A 15,354-nucleotide genomic window follows, 5' to 3' on the forward strand; every position below is an offset into this window, starting at 1 on the left:
TTAAAATGGAGTCGCACGCGAGACGAGAGAGGGGAAGGAGAGCGAGAGAGGAGAGTGAAGGGGGGCTACCTTGTGCTTAAGGGGACAGCCCTCCTTCAGAATCACATTTACAGAGCACCCCCCCCCCCCCCCCCCCCCTCTCTCTCTCTCTCTCTCTCTCTCTCTCTCTCTCTCTCTCTCTCAATTCAAAGGGATTTATTGGAATGGGAAACATACGTTTACATTGCCAAAGCAAGTGAAATTAATTATAAACAAAACTGAAATAAATAATAAAAAAATGAACAGTAAACATTACACTCACAAAAGTTCAAAGGGAATAGAGACATGTCAAATGTCATATTGTGGCTATATACAGTGCTGTAACTGTGTGCAAATAGTTAAAGTACAAAAAGGAAAATAAATAAACATCACTCTCCCTCTTCATTATTCTACCAATGATCAACCCATTGTTCTTCACTGCTCTTTCCTCTGATTGAGTAGAATACTGTATTTATAAACTGTGTGTCTGAATCCTAAAATATACAGAACATTCTCAATTGTTATTATGAACTCACAAGGTTTTGAGTGTAAATAATGAGTGTCAATATGCTCTACTGCCACCTGGTGTCCTATCGCCATAGTACCGCAAACAAAGACGACAAAAAAACGTTCAAACCGTTGTGCCCATCTGATCACCTTCCCTGCAATGATAGGGTGAGACCCCAGGGTGACAGTGTTACTTAGGACTCCCTTACGACTTCAACCAGCTCATGTGCGTAGACAACAGCTATTGGTAAGTTAAAAAAACACCCCCCAACATATTCAACCTGGTTCTTCTCCTGACATCAGTCATTTCAGTGGCGTCGTGGTACAACAATCCCCACTAGCAACCAGTGGACTGTAGTCTGTAAGTCTGTCCGACGCTCCCCAGGACTTGGAGCAGGACCCAGAGTTTCTAGCTGCGCTAGACTGACCCAGTGGACCCACAGCCAACATGCCACATGGGAGAGCAGCACCGATGTACCATGGAGGTTTCCTAGTGCCAGAGAGCAGTGCTGCCTAATTGCTTTAGAGGTCTGCCACCAGCAAGACAGCACGAGTGAAGTTACTGCCATGGCAGAGTGCCAGCCCTGTGTTTGATGGCAGAGAGCCCAGCAGTGCCCAGTGATGTCATGTACAATGCTGGCGGATGCCCTCTGCTGGGTAATGTGGGTACTACATCAGGTGACATGCTATTTGATTGTCTTTATTGTTTTAAGGAAATATTTGACCCAAATGCCTCGTCTGGCATCAGTAGTAGATTATAAAGAGAGACTATCACAGTTTTTCTTTGAGATGTCACATAGCTTTTTTGGGGGAGGTGGGGGGCGGGGGGGCAAGGTGATGGAATCCTTGCATGTCTCTTCTGTCATTGGGTGTATGTGCATTTCTAGTCTCTGTCCACAAGGAGGTGCTATTGTAAAAACCACTTCAACTCAATAAACAATTTATACCCACTGGCTGATTACTGGCAGACAACACCTAACAGCACAATACATGCATAACCAACAACATATCAAAATCAAAACACTACAGACACTCACACACACAAAACGACAAGAATGACATCTGGGTAAAGCACACACACAAAACGACAAGAATGACATCTGGGTAAAACACAGTGCATTTTGTATTGACATGCCTTTACAGTACGATGTGACAGTGACAGTTTCTCTAGTCGATTGGCAGGTAGATTATACTGTACGTAGAATCAGTTTGACAGGAAAGAATCTTCTATTTGTCTCGTGGCATGGGTTTCCTTTATCTGCGAGCCAGTTGTGATTGATGCCGGGACGTATTTGCTTATCTACGTCGCTACAGTTCTGTACGGGGTGTCTGCTTTGAATGAGCGTTTCATTGCGTGGGCACTTTACTATATTTTCACATAGATTTGATAATCCAGTCTCAGCAAACAGTCATGTCAAATTGCCATCGATGTAAAAGTAACATTACTGTTGATTACAAATGATATTTAATCAGATCTTCTCTCAAGTGAATGATGTTGTGTCTACTTTTTTGTTGCTATCCACCAAGTCAACCAAATCAATATAATTAACTATTCAACCTGGCTCTTCTCCTGACATCAGTCATTTCAGTCGTGGTACAGCCCCACTAAAAAATTAAATAAAAAGTAACACAATAAAAAGGCAATAGTGTGGCTATATACAGAGGTAATTTGTACATGTAGGTAGGGGGAAAGTGACTATGCAGAGATAATCATTCTTCTCATCTGTGCCCCTCTCTATCACATACGAACACACACATGGTCCCTTTGGCCCTTTCTCCTTCTCCACACCTATGTGTTTGAAGTACTGAAACACTCATTTGGGGTCAGAGGTCAGAAGGAACAGTATGTGTAGAACCATGTGAACTCTTGTGCAGTGCTGGTAAAAGACAGCGTTGTTGGGTGTTGGATGGTTTGTCCCTTCTCAATTGTGTTTGTTCTCCAGGCATCTGCCAGGCATCTGCCAATACACACTCATGCTGAGACACACATTCACGCCCAGCCTGTCCCAGGAAGGGGGGGGGGATAGAGAGAGATGAGATCAGACAAAGGGAGGGAGGGAGGGAAGGGTGCATGTTGCTGTGCTGATAAAAATGGTCTGAGCCTTTTAAATAAGGTTTATAAGCCGCCCTGAACTGTAATGCTTTTTCACTGTACTGTGCTGTCAAGCTTGCCCATAGGTCTCACTATACAGCAGTGGCTCTTATTCCAACTCAGAGCTCATCACCAGATCAAATCTCACATGACCGCTTCTGCCCAGAACACACAAACTGATATGAAGCTGAGATGTGCTTGAGATCTGAGGATGGCATTGTTGGAAGTTTTGCATGATGTGCCGTGGCAGAGATTGATAGGACAGGGGCGCTGCTCAGGCAATTTCCTCCCTCTTCAATCTGATCTTTTAAATGGCTCACAGCGCTATATAAAATGCATGTATTATTATCATTATTATAGAGTTAAGATAGTCATAACATGATATTAGGATATAGGACAATGGGTTCATATCTGTGTTAGCTCAAGTTGCAGCCAACACAATGTAGGTAGTCAGAAAAACGGTACGTGCCCACTGTCGCATGTTGCTTCAGGGAAAGTCACCGGCAGAACATGTGTATGAAACAACGCTTTCACCCAAAAGGCACGCCTTGATTGTGTTAATTGTCCGTATCGCCCTTCTAGAGACGCTTATCACATGCTCATAGGTTTATGGGCCTTAGCAAACAGACGGTTGACTACTTGGAGCTGGACACGAGGAACCACGCTATCTAGACTTGTGGGGACAGGACCAATCTACAGGGAGAGGTGAGCTAGGTTATATAGGCCTCTTTGGTTTTATGGCAGCCATTTTGGGTCTTAAGGATGTTTTCAACTGACACGTGATCGGTCAGTTTCAAGCCTTATCACAAGCTGTCTTGGAGATTTTTTTTTAATCGGGTAGTTGACGTTTGTGTCTGCGTAGGTTTCGCTTTCCCTGAACCTGGATATTGGCAGTGGGTTGAAGAGGGTTGTACGAGACTTCTGCTGTCTTACCCTTTGAATAAATATACGGAATATCTTTTTTTGCCCCGTCATTGTAGGTGTTTGTGTGTGTCTGAATCTGTGTTATTGTATATTCAGGAGTGTAATATTGGTACACGTGTGGTTTATGTATCCAAGAGCTTCTAAACGACACGCTGACACCCAACAATGATGTCAATTAAAACCGAAGCCACGGAGATGGACTTCCTTCATGCATCCCAGGGCTTAGCCGTTTGGTTACATACTAACCAACGTTCTACTTCTGAGGGAGCCATTCAAAACCATAACGCCAGGCATGATGAAAATCAACATGAATACAACATGATATCTAATGGCACGCAGATCTATAACCATAAAGTCATGTTCGTCCTCTCTGACCTCTACAAGGCTTTACATAGTTGGTATTAACAAGCCTCCTGTCTGACTGAACCAACAGTGCATTTGCATTGCAGACACGGCGAAAGTGTTGTCAGAGTGCTTTGGCAGAACATGTAATAAGTCGAGCGGATCTATTGAGCGTCGATCTACGCTCTTCCCTCATCTCGCTGTCGCCCTGGTTGTGTTTGCCCAAGTCCCAGTGGGCGGAGTCTGTAGTGTTCCACTCAGCTGAGTGTGTATCTGTGTGACAAGAGGAGGGACGAAGGTTGCACCTGTAGCTCTACACCTGACTGTCAGAGAGAGGGAGACAGAGAGAGAGAGAGAATAGACTGTACAGGGGAGGACGAAGAAGACGAAGGGAAGGATAGCAGTAAAAGGATAAGAGTGGAAGAAGATTTTGGAGTGGATATTGGAGTGGCAATGATCTGATATTTGAGTCGATAAATTTGGCTTTCCTAGCAGGGTTTCTCCCATAAACTATTAAACTTTGGGAGGAAGGCCGTCTCCAGATCTCGACATATATACAGGTGAGGTTATTGCATACACACACACACACACACACACACACACACACACTGTCTTGTGCAACTAACCTTGTGGGGACACACAATTCAGTCCCATTCAAAATCCTGTTTTCCCTAAGCCTTAACCTAACGCTAACCGTACCATTACCGTAACCCTAACCCTAAACCTAGCCCTAGCTCCTAACCCTAACCCTAAAACTAAACCTAGCTCCTAATCCTAATCCTAACCCTAAACCTAACTCTAACTTTAACCCAGCATTTAGGCTTGTGGGGACCAACACAATGTCCCCAGTTGGTCAAATTTTTGTTTGTTTACTATTCTTGTGGACACGGACACACACACACACACTCTCTCTCTCTCACACACACACACACACACACACACACACACACACACCCTAAACTGTGCCTTGACAATGTACAATTAACAACATTTTGCCAGATAGCAAGATTGTAATGATGAAATATTGACGATCAAAATGTAAGAGCTAGTTGTATCTTTCTCCACAACATGAAATATCGTGCTTACTACCCTCTTCCCGTAACATACCTAATTCAGATGAATACCTCTTAAACTGCCCGAAAGTGGACTTCAGACAGAACGGGCTTCCTTGGGCCCCTCGTACCAGTTAGCAATAAGGACCTTTGAACACTGAGCCTTTTGACCACACACACACACTGGGTAAACACTAAGCTGTTAGTACACACTGCACCTAACTGATTGCACTGTGCCTTGGTGACCGTGTGTCAATGTGTCTACATTTGTATGGATTCAATTCAATGCTCTCGCTAGCTACGTCAGCTGTAAAATACCAACGTGACGCCATCATTTGTGTAACTCGCCTTGACATCCTACTCTTCGCTAACAATTATCAGCTGTATGATCTTATAGTCACGGCACCAATTTAACGTATACCGAAACACGTATAGTATATCCTTCGAGGGAATGACCACAGCCCTAATGGCCAGCATATTGGCCACTATTGAGTCAAAGTCTGCTTAACGCAATAAGTTTGACAGATGCATGAGAAGTTAGGTCGTAATTTGAAGGGACTTTCTACCTCATATTTGACCGGGCTCCACATTTCGTAAAAATATTTGATGTGTGAATTCCCAGAGAAGAGTCTGAGAATGGAGCCATCGGCTTTAATGCAGGCAGTTATCACCGAAGGTGACTCGCCCGTCAGTGGCGTTAACCCTAGTCTGCACGCACAGGTGGATGTTTACCGTAGCGTAGACTTTCCACATGACTGGAAGGGTTGCTACAGAGTGCACGGTGATATGGTCTCACTAGACATCTGGGCTCTAAGCGCAAGTTGACTACCTGTGACTTACCGGTGATATAGTTTCTTTCAGAAAGAATAATAACGTGGTGATTTTGTTTGTTTGATTGATTTTCTGGATGAGCAACATGGAAGGGATTGCCTTTTGGCCGTTCCAAATAGTCACGCAACACAGCCCCAGCCATAAAATGAATGATTCTCTAAAATTGAGATTTCATGTTTCCTTATGGAATTCCTCATGACATCATGGAAACTAACTCAGCACTTGGAGCTTTACTGTAAGTTACCTTGTCTGCTGACCTGGACAACTGGCTGTGCCAACGACTAGTCCAGGACATGGTCCAGCTACTTGACAGATGTTCTGCTCTGAAGGAGGGTGTGAAATGGTAAATCTAGGTTACTGATGGCTAAAGGACAAGAGGTGGACGGAATGACAGAGAGACAGACAGAGTTGATGACCTGAGAATGAGCTATGTTGAATGTCACTGACTGACTGGCATTCCAATGGGCAATAGAACGGGCAATAGAACTAATAAGTAAAACCGCGTTAGAAGGGTCATAAAATGGGTTGCACTTTGACTGCAAGATAACCAACCACAAATAGGGCAGTATTACAAAGTCAGGTGACTGACACATGTATTAGTAAACCCAGATAAACCATTTAGCATTACAAATATGTTAGGTTGAATAACAATTGACAGGTAAAAAAATCAACTGTAACCAAGAAATGATCACACATAAAGCCAGATATAAGACCAGGCATATCTTAGACAGACTATTATTATTATTATTATTTATTACCTTTACCTCCCTTATCTCACCTCATTTGCTCACATTGTATATAGACTCATTTTTCTACTGTATTATTGACTGTATGTTTGTTTTTACTCCATGTGTAACTCTGTGTTGTTGTATGTTGTCGAACTGCTTTGCTTTATCTTGGCCAGGTCGCAGTTGTAAATGAGAACTTGTTCTCAACTTGCCAACCTGGTTAAATAAAGGTGAAATAAATAAAATAATAATAATAATAATAATTATGCCTGAGGCAGATAAAAAGATGCCCAGACTAGCTTTGCCTCTGAAAGTTTCACCCTGGCAGCAAACCAGTTAAAGGAACTCAAACATGAACATGTTGGCCAAGTGTATCCGCTGTTTTGTCATGAGAGAAAGAAAAAAAGCAGTCTTGGCTTCTGTTCGCTCATCTACAAACCAAAACCCAACCCTCAGCTATCAGGCCAAAAGTCACCAGCACCCAAACAGATCACCAAAAGCACATTAGCATATTCTATGGAAATTTCCACAGCGTTGCTAGGCGACCGGTGGGTAATGGCCTATTCCCTTCTTCTGGGGGGAGAGTGGCACAAAGCCGAGGCTTTCTCTGTGTGCAGCGAGGGCAGAGCAGCGTGTGTGCGTGTTCGTGTGTCTATTTTTACATTTGCTACATGTGTTTGCTATATGTGTGTTCCCTCCGCCTGCATGCCTGTGTTCGCCTTTGTCTGCGCATGACATAGTTAGTCTGGTCTTTATGTTCTAGATGTCAATTTTGTATTGCTATAGTATGTGTGCTGGTAAATCAGTACATGTTTGCTTATGTGGGAAGATTTACTTGTGTAGAAACCCACAGGACAGACAATACAACCTGCTCTGCCTGTATTACACAATGAACAGCCAAACTCTCCCACGACTGTTACAGTCTGAGCAGGAGCACTTAACCTGCACCAACACACTACAGAACACATGATTTTTGGAAGTCCCTTTAATATTTGTTTGCAGAACGGTGTACCTGGAATTTAAAAAGCTTTTCACAAGGGTACTTCTCTCTCTAGTCCTGACAGGGAAACTGCCATTGAAGTGAAACACTAAACAGAAACTCCCGGTTGAATGAATTACTCTGACGGGTGGTTCGTTTTCAACCCAGGCCAGGGGAATTTCAGATGGAAAAATAAGTAAATGAATTCCCAGAAATGACTGCATCCGAATGGAACTAACCTCATACTCGGGTTTGCGTTAGCAGTAGTCGTTGTTGTAGTAGTGGTAGTCATATTTACTGTGATGGTGGTGGCAACAATGGTAGAGGGATTGGTAATGGCAGTAGTAGCGCCAGAAGTAGTGACAATTGTAGCACGGCACTTGCGATTCAAAGAGCAGCACCTCGGTACGAGAGATTGGGCAACCCGTGAGTGTTATCTCATCCTAGAAAGGGTTTGGCTGAAATATGAGGCGCTATTAGCAGCCAACACGTTTAGCTTGGCCAACACACACTAGGGGTAACCCAATCACCAGCGGTGCCCTGTCATCCCTCCACCATATGGTGCCTATTGAGTTCCCCTGAAATATTCAGGAGGGCTCAGTACGTTCCCCCTGACACATTATCTATCTGACACAGATCGATCTGAGCTGGGCAGTGGTTGGAGTCAGGTTACTGTGGTTAGGGCGTAGGGTAAGAGGTGTGGCAGGAGTTTGAATGGGGAATGGGAAGGGAGTAGTAGGGGGATTTACGTAACTCTCCCTCCCTCCCTCCCTCTCTCACTCTTCTCTCTGAGAGGTCATGACTCATGTCTGATCCATCTTCACTGTAAACATTGTGGAGCTATAAAGCTACAGTTATTAACTGACGTATTACTAAACTTCTCTCGCTCTTTCTCTCCCTACTTCAACCCAAGGGCCCTCCATTCTTCCATCCCGCTCTCCCTCCTCTCTGTGTGTGTGTGTGTGTGGTCATGGCTGACCCATCGCCTGGCTGGTGGAAGCTGACCTTCCTACGTAAGAAGAAGTCGGAGCCCAAGGTTCTGTACGAGATCCCAGCGGAGTACGGCAGCAACACCACACCCCACGGTGGAGCCCCCGGGCCAGTGGAGGGCGCCACAGAGGACAGCCAATTGAACGCCCGTCTGGAGAGGATCGTAGATAAGACGGCCACCAAGGGACGCCATGTCAAAGTGTCCCACTCAGGACGTTTTAAAGAGAAGAAGAAGATCAGGGCCACGTTAGCAGAAACGCCCGATCTGTTCCCTGGTCACGAGCCTAGCGACAAGAACCTCTGAGCTGGGAAATGAGTTCACATACACACATGGAAACACACCAAAAATCCACGTCTTTCTCTATCAAACTAATTCGTGCACACTCAAACACAGAAGACTTTCTCTGCCTCTCCCTCAAACACATACGTTGGTCTCACCATTTCACACGGTCCCTCTATCACACTCAGTAACACGCACAGAGATGAAAGGCAGTGCACCCCATTGGGCCATGACATTTTGTGTCAATCCAGTCAGAGATCTCTGTTCTTTATTCCCCAGAGATCTGGGACTGGACTGAGAGTCTTTGTATGCATCTTAGTATCACACTCTCTCTGTCTCTCCCATCTATAATCAGTGGAGCAGTGGAAGAATGGGACACCTGATTCTCCCTGTCTGTCTGCTTCCTACCTAGGCCATGTATACCTAAACAGACTACCTTTAATAAGGTGCTATTAAGTATTCAACAGATCATAGGGACAGGGGAGTTTCAGGTCATGCATATTACACTGTACAGTCATTGTACTGTACAGAATGTGTACTTTACTTGTGCTGCTAAGTTTCGCGTCTGTTCAAAAGCAAATAGGTAACGTATGAAACAGACGTTGTTGTTTGCATAACAGCTTTATGACCTAGAGGGCATGGTTACTGACTGTTGGAGGTTGACTGGTTTCCATAGCAAAATACTATGTCACGTGTCATTCATAGACATGTCACCTCAAATATCAGTTGTTCTAAAATCAATTGTTCTAAAACTAACCTGAGTTTTAAAACCTGAGTATATTTTGTCCTGTTTTTTCTTTTAAATGTTAAGCTTTTTTAAAAATACCGGTAGGCCTCTATCTTTTCAGAATCTAACCTCAAACTAGACAAACTTTTCAGTTTTTCTTCTAGTTGCTTTTTCTAATGTAAAAGTGAAGGACTGCTTCATAAATAGACAGCCACGCTCCAACATCACTTCTATGCATTTCTCCAGTGTTGCTTTAGTGTTTGCAACAGTCTTTTGAAGATATTGGCAGACACTGAAGCCAAACTAAAACCAGAGATGGAAGAGGAAGCGAGGCACCCCACTTGCTGTTTTTTTTTTTCTGGTTTAATGAAAGTCAATGAAGTAAGTAGACCAGACCCAGCTGCTATTGCATTGGTGGCTATGGTAGACACACCCAGTTAAGCAGACTGGAACTGACTATTTATTTTCGATGGTAAATGGCCTGAGTGAACTATCTTCATTTATCCACCATCTTCGCTAAAACTACTCAGGAGATCCCTCCTCTACAAAGACTGAAAAAGTACAATTCATTTCATTTTCACCTTCTACACTTAATGACAGAAATCCCTTTCATTGAAATTATGCTGTACATTTGGAATCATTTTGTAAAATAAATACAGACTTGTTTTATAATTAAAACATATGTCAGATTTTATTGAAATGAAATGTTCTTTCTTGTGTTACTGTGGACTCATTCTATTGCCTCCTATAGGATGATGCCCTCTAGTGGGAACAAGCCCAATGATGATCGCAAAGTTGGCACATTCGATCTAGGCAGCAGGGTTGGGGTCAATTCCATTTGAATTCCAGTCAATTCAGAAAGTAAACATTACATTTACATTTTAGTCATTTAGCAGACGCTCTTATCCAGAGCGACTTACAGTAGTGAATGCATACATTTCATACATTTTTTTTTTTTTTTTCCTGTGCTGGCCCCCCGTGGGAATCGAACCCACAACCCTGGCATTGCTAACACCATGCTCTACCAACTGAGCTACAGGGAAGGCAAATTCCAATTCCAATTCGACATTTTCCTCATTGAAAAGCATTGAAGAGATTTGGAATTTGCATTTCAGTGTACTTCCTGAATTGACTGGAGTCGAAATGGAATTCATCCCAACCCTGCTAGGTCTATTATGGCAGTGGATCCCAAACGGTTTATTCCCATGACCCCTTCATGAACGTGAAACAATACACAAAGCGTATACTATATATTAGTTATAAAATAATAATACATGCCATTTTGATGCTCCTTTGGACCTGCATACCCGGGCTTATCAGGTGTGCAGATAGTCCTACTATGATCAAAATTGTATTTGTAAATTATATTAGGGATTATAAGGGATGAAATATCCCGTATATTAAAATAGCATGTCATAAATTGAATGCACTTACTTGGCTATGATCCAACATTTGACAAGTCTGCTATGGCAATCGACTACCACCAGAGGGCAGTGACAAGGCAGAGAAATCAAAGCCAGACGTAAAACTCCTTTGACATTGAGAGAAAGACAGAGACAGAGAGATAAAGAGAGAGAGAAGGAAAGAAAGAGAGAGAAACAGACAGAGATAAGGGCAGAAGTTCATTCGAGGAGCAACAAGGGATGAAAAAATAGACAGAATGACACTGAAGAGGCACATTGACAAGAAGGAAAACGAACGTGTACCTGTGTGAAAGAGGCTATGATAGAGTAGCAGAGGCACACGAGGTCTTATCTGATGACGTGGAGTCTGAGCTTGATAAACATATCAAGAATCTTGTGCACAGTTTCATGGGCTTAGTAGCCTCAAATGCAGAGAACTTGCTTACCAATTGGCACATCGAAACAACAGTCAAGGAATGGAAGGGTAAAGTAATATTGAACAGAGATCTACAGTATACTGAACAAAAATATAAACGCAACATGCAACAATTTCAAAGATTTTACTGAGTTACAGTTCATATAAGGAAATCAGTCAATTTAAAAAAATTATTTAGGCCTTAAATCTATGGATTTCACATGAATGGGAATACAGATATGCATCTGTTGGTCACAGATACCTTAAAAAAAAGGTTGGGGCGTGGATCAGAAAACCAGTCAGTATCTGGTGTGACCACCACTTGCTTCATGCAGCGTGACACATCTCCTTCGCATAGAGTTGATCAGGCTGTCGATTGTGGCCTGTGGAATATTGTCCCACACCTCTTTAATGGCTGTACGAAGTTGCTGGATATTGGTGGGAACTGGAACACGCTGTCGTACACGTTGATCCAGGGCATCCCAAACATGCTCAATGGGTGAGTATGCAGGCCATGGAAAAACTGGGACATTTTCAGTTTCCAGGAATTGTGTTCAGATCCTTGTTGCATGGGGCCGTGCATTATCATGTTGAAACATTATGTGATGGCGGCGGATGAATGGCACGAGAATGGGCCTCAGGATTTCATCACGGTATCTCTGTGTATTCAAATTGCCATCGAGAAAACACAGTTGTGTTCGTTTTCCATAGCTTATGCCTGCCCATACCATAACCCCACCGCCACCATGGGGCAAACTGTTTACAAATCAGCAAATCGCTCGCCCAAACGCCCCTTGGACACGTAGTCTGTGGTTGTGAAGCCGGTTGGACATACCACCAAAATTCTCTAAAACAACACTGGCACGACAATGGGTTTCTTATGGTAGAGAAATTAACATTCAGGTCTCTGGCAACAGCTCTGGTGGACATTCATGCAGTCAGCATGACAATTGCACGCTCCCTCAAAACTGTGGCATTGTTTTTTTTACAAAACTGCACATTTTAGAGTGGCCTTTTATGGTCCCCAGCACAAGGTGCACCTGTGTAATGATCATGCTGTTTAATCAGCTTCTTGATATGCCACACCTGTCAGGTGGATGCATTATCTTGGCAAATCAGAAATGCTCAGTAACAGGGATGTAAACAAATTTGTGCACAAAATTTTAAAGAAATAAGCTTTCCTTGATTTAAACTTTGACCTACCATCATTATCACCCACTGTCACAGGACACCATCACCCACTTACCCAAAGGCTCAACTTACCCTGTCCCTAAGCTCAATTTACTCCATACCGGGGGAAGTTGTGCCAAGAGACCACTTTATTTGGACAAGCTATATTTTCAAAACTATTCTGTTTAAATGAATTCTGATTATTTCCAAGGATACACAACATCCTGAAATATATGTAGATATATGTGTTAGAAAGAATACTATATTTTCCTTGATGTAGTGATGCTGAATGTTAAAAAAGGCTGAACTTACCCAACTCTCCCCTATACAATCAGGCGGGTGGCACAGGTACACTCTGTTATCAAAAGGAAACTTCCACCCCAAAAAATATTTGACTTAAAACCTTTTGCTCTTTGGGGAGCATAGGTCCTTCACAAACTTCCTGCAAATATGGTACGTGGTAAATAGTCCCACTTTGCACCATTCACATTGTGCTGTTTAAAACATCAAGCTGTAGAGATACCACATTAATTGAGTCAGGACTACAGTTTACTGTAAGCAAACTCTTCCGGTGGACAATTTACATCAAATGTCTGACCCAACTACCTGTTATTTTATCTTCAGTTGAGGTGTAGAAAAATGCTGTCAGTTGACAGAGATGTAAGACACGTTGACAGCTGAACTCTACAGACATGTGTATGAGGCGTTGTGCTTCTTCAGTAACTATAACTAACTAGCTATTCATCAGTGATCGGCCTTAAGGTGATACCAACACTTGTGAAGCATCTCACCTTCTCCTTCCACTAACAAGTTATGGTATGGAGGTTACCGAATGGATGTGTTGTCACGTTTATGTATAAAGTACTTGACGTGCGTGTGTGTGTATAAGTTGGACGTTCAAGAGTTTTTAGGTCAGGATATAGAACATGCATGCTGTAGGTCAAGTAGTTATCTGTAAGGCCACTTACTCATGGTCAGGTCACAGGTGAGTGGATGGGTTGACCCCTGTTACCTTATCGGTATGGGTTACCTTATCGGTATCCCACTGGTCACAGACGTCAATTCAATGTCTATTCCACGTTGTGCCTTTCTTGTGAAGCTGGAAACGGAAAATAACATGTTTTTGTTGCATCTTATCTTTGTCTTTTATTCCCATGCTCCACCCTTGATGTTTAAGAACCTGATTTGCCTTAGAATGGTTTAGTTGTATTTAGTTATTCACCAGAGGATCTCACGTCTTTACACCAGGTGTCCTTGTCTGGCTACAGGAATTCCACGTCGGTGGAAACAACATTTATTCAACCAGTGTGTGCCCAGTGGGGTCTTAAAGACAGACTTCAACCGTCAGCAATAACAGATTTCTCTCACGACGAAACATTACTGTAAATACGTTTAATACATGTACACAACTTCTGATATCACCTATTCAGAAATGTTTAACTCAGGTGGACTTTTATCTCACCTGCATTGTTAGACTGGCTACTGTACTCACGCGTGGGAATTTCTGCGAACGTGCTCCGAGTGTTTGTTTCCGCATAATCGGTGTATGGCAAGTTGTACATCTGTGTGTATTTTTCCCACGAGTGTGTAAAGCCTGTGTGTAGTCCCGTGTGGCGAGCATGGCGCAAGCGCCAGGGTTGTGGGTTTGTTTCTCATGGGGGACAAGTGTGAATGAAAATGCATCACTATTACAAGTCGCTCTGGATAAGAGTGTCTGCTCAATGACTCAAATGTAGCCAACACATGTGACCACATACTCAGCAGCATGACATACATGTTTGTGCCTGAGTTGAGATGCACATCCTCTAGATTTTCTCAAAGCAGCAGAGCCTGATCCTAAATGTCGATACTCCTGTCAACAGCCGAGAGAGAGAGAATACCTCACATTCTTTCACATTGGCAGGGCAACTCTCATTGGCCCATTCTAGGCCCTGCGCTTGGTGGCAGTGACATGGCCTATGATTGAGGTGTCGGTCATACCAATTTAGCAAGGCACAGGCATCCTATTAACAGTGCGTCTTGTGTGTAGCTATCACTAGATTTCTCCTGCCCACCACATAAGCTGGTTCACAACCCTGGAACACTTGGGGAGGTGAGAGAGAGAGGGAGGGAGGTGGCGGGTTATGTTGGTGAAGAGTCACTGCCTATCTTGCATGTAGATACGGATGTGATTGATGATGTAATGAAACGTCAATGATAATACCACATTGGAATGTCTTTTTGTTTATGAGGAAAAGTTAGGTGGTTTATTTTCCCCAAAAAACAACACCAAACAAATGCTAACTTCTTAGAAAAGTTTTAAAAAAATAACTGTGTGACTTCATTTTGTAAACATGTGGTTTATTAGGCCTATTCTGGTAAACAATTTTAATTTAAAACACATTACTAGTGAATATTTGTAATTTATTTTTATTTCGCCTTTATTTAACCAGTTAGGCCAGTTGAGAACAAGTTCCCATTTACAACTGCGACCTGGCCAAGATAAAGCAAAGCAGTGCGACAAAAACAACAACACAGAGTTACACATAAACAAACGTACAGTCAATAACACAATAGAAAAGAAAAATAGAAAAATCTCTATAACCTACAATAAAATCTAATATAACCTACAATGCATAAAATGAATAAGCCAAAAGCCTAATAATTTGCAAATCGTACTGACTAATCAATGCAAAGTCAATCAAATAATGTGTGCACAACATTGAGGTAAAAATGACCTATTCATTTCATGTTATCTTTCTCTGATGTGTCAGGAGTTTGAAGAGGTAAGGGTTGATAGCTGGTGCGTGTTCGGCAACTGGGAAGTCGGGAAAAAAAACGAGTTCAAATCAAGACCAGGGTCGGAGCTATAGAAAAATGCCCGAGTTTCCGTTTTGGAATTCTGAGTTGGATGACC

General features: G+C 42.8%; 1 protein-coding gene and 1 non-coding gene across 2 annotated transcripts; one reads left to right on the forward strand and one right to left on the reverse strand.

The window, feature by feature from the left end:
- The first annotated feature begins 4,164 nt into the window (after positions 1-4,164).
- On the forward strand, positions 4,165-9,060 carry LOC106607480 (proline-rich protein 15-like protein A). The gene is made up of 2 exons (XM_014204471.3): positions 4,165-4,443; positions 8,387-9,060. Exon 2 carries the CDS (start codon positions 8,444-8,446, stop codon positions 8,765-8,767), a length of 324 nt encoding a protein of 107 aa, XP_014059946.1. The 5' UTR covers positions 4,165-4,443; positions 8,387-8,443; the 3' UTR covers positions 8,768-9,060.
- A 1,380-nt stretch (positions 9,061-10,440) lies between these two features.
- trnaa-agc (transfer RNA alanine (anticodon AGC)) lies at positions 10,441-10,516 on the reverse strand. The gene has a single exon. It is a non-coding gene; the product is annotated as a tRNA-Ala (tRNA).
- Positions 10,517-15,354: the final 4,838 nt, after the last annotated feature.

This window comes from Salmo salar, chromosome 06, assembly GCF_965601325.2.
Source record: "Salmo salar chromosome 06, fSalSal1, whole genome shotgun sequence".
Classification (NCBI taxonomy): Eukaryota; Metazoa; Chordata; class Actinopteri; order Salmoniformes; family Salmonidae; genus Salmo; species Salmo salar.

Bases quoted from the DNA above. Each gene is read 5' to 3' on its own strand.
- LOC106607480 (XM_014204471.3), top strand. From the start codon at position 8,444: ATGGCTGACCCATCGCCTGGCTGGTGGAAGCTGACCTTCCTACGTAAG.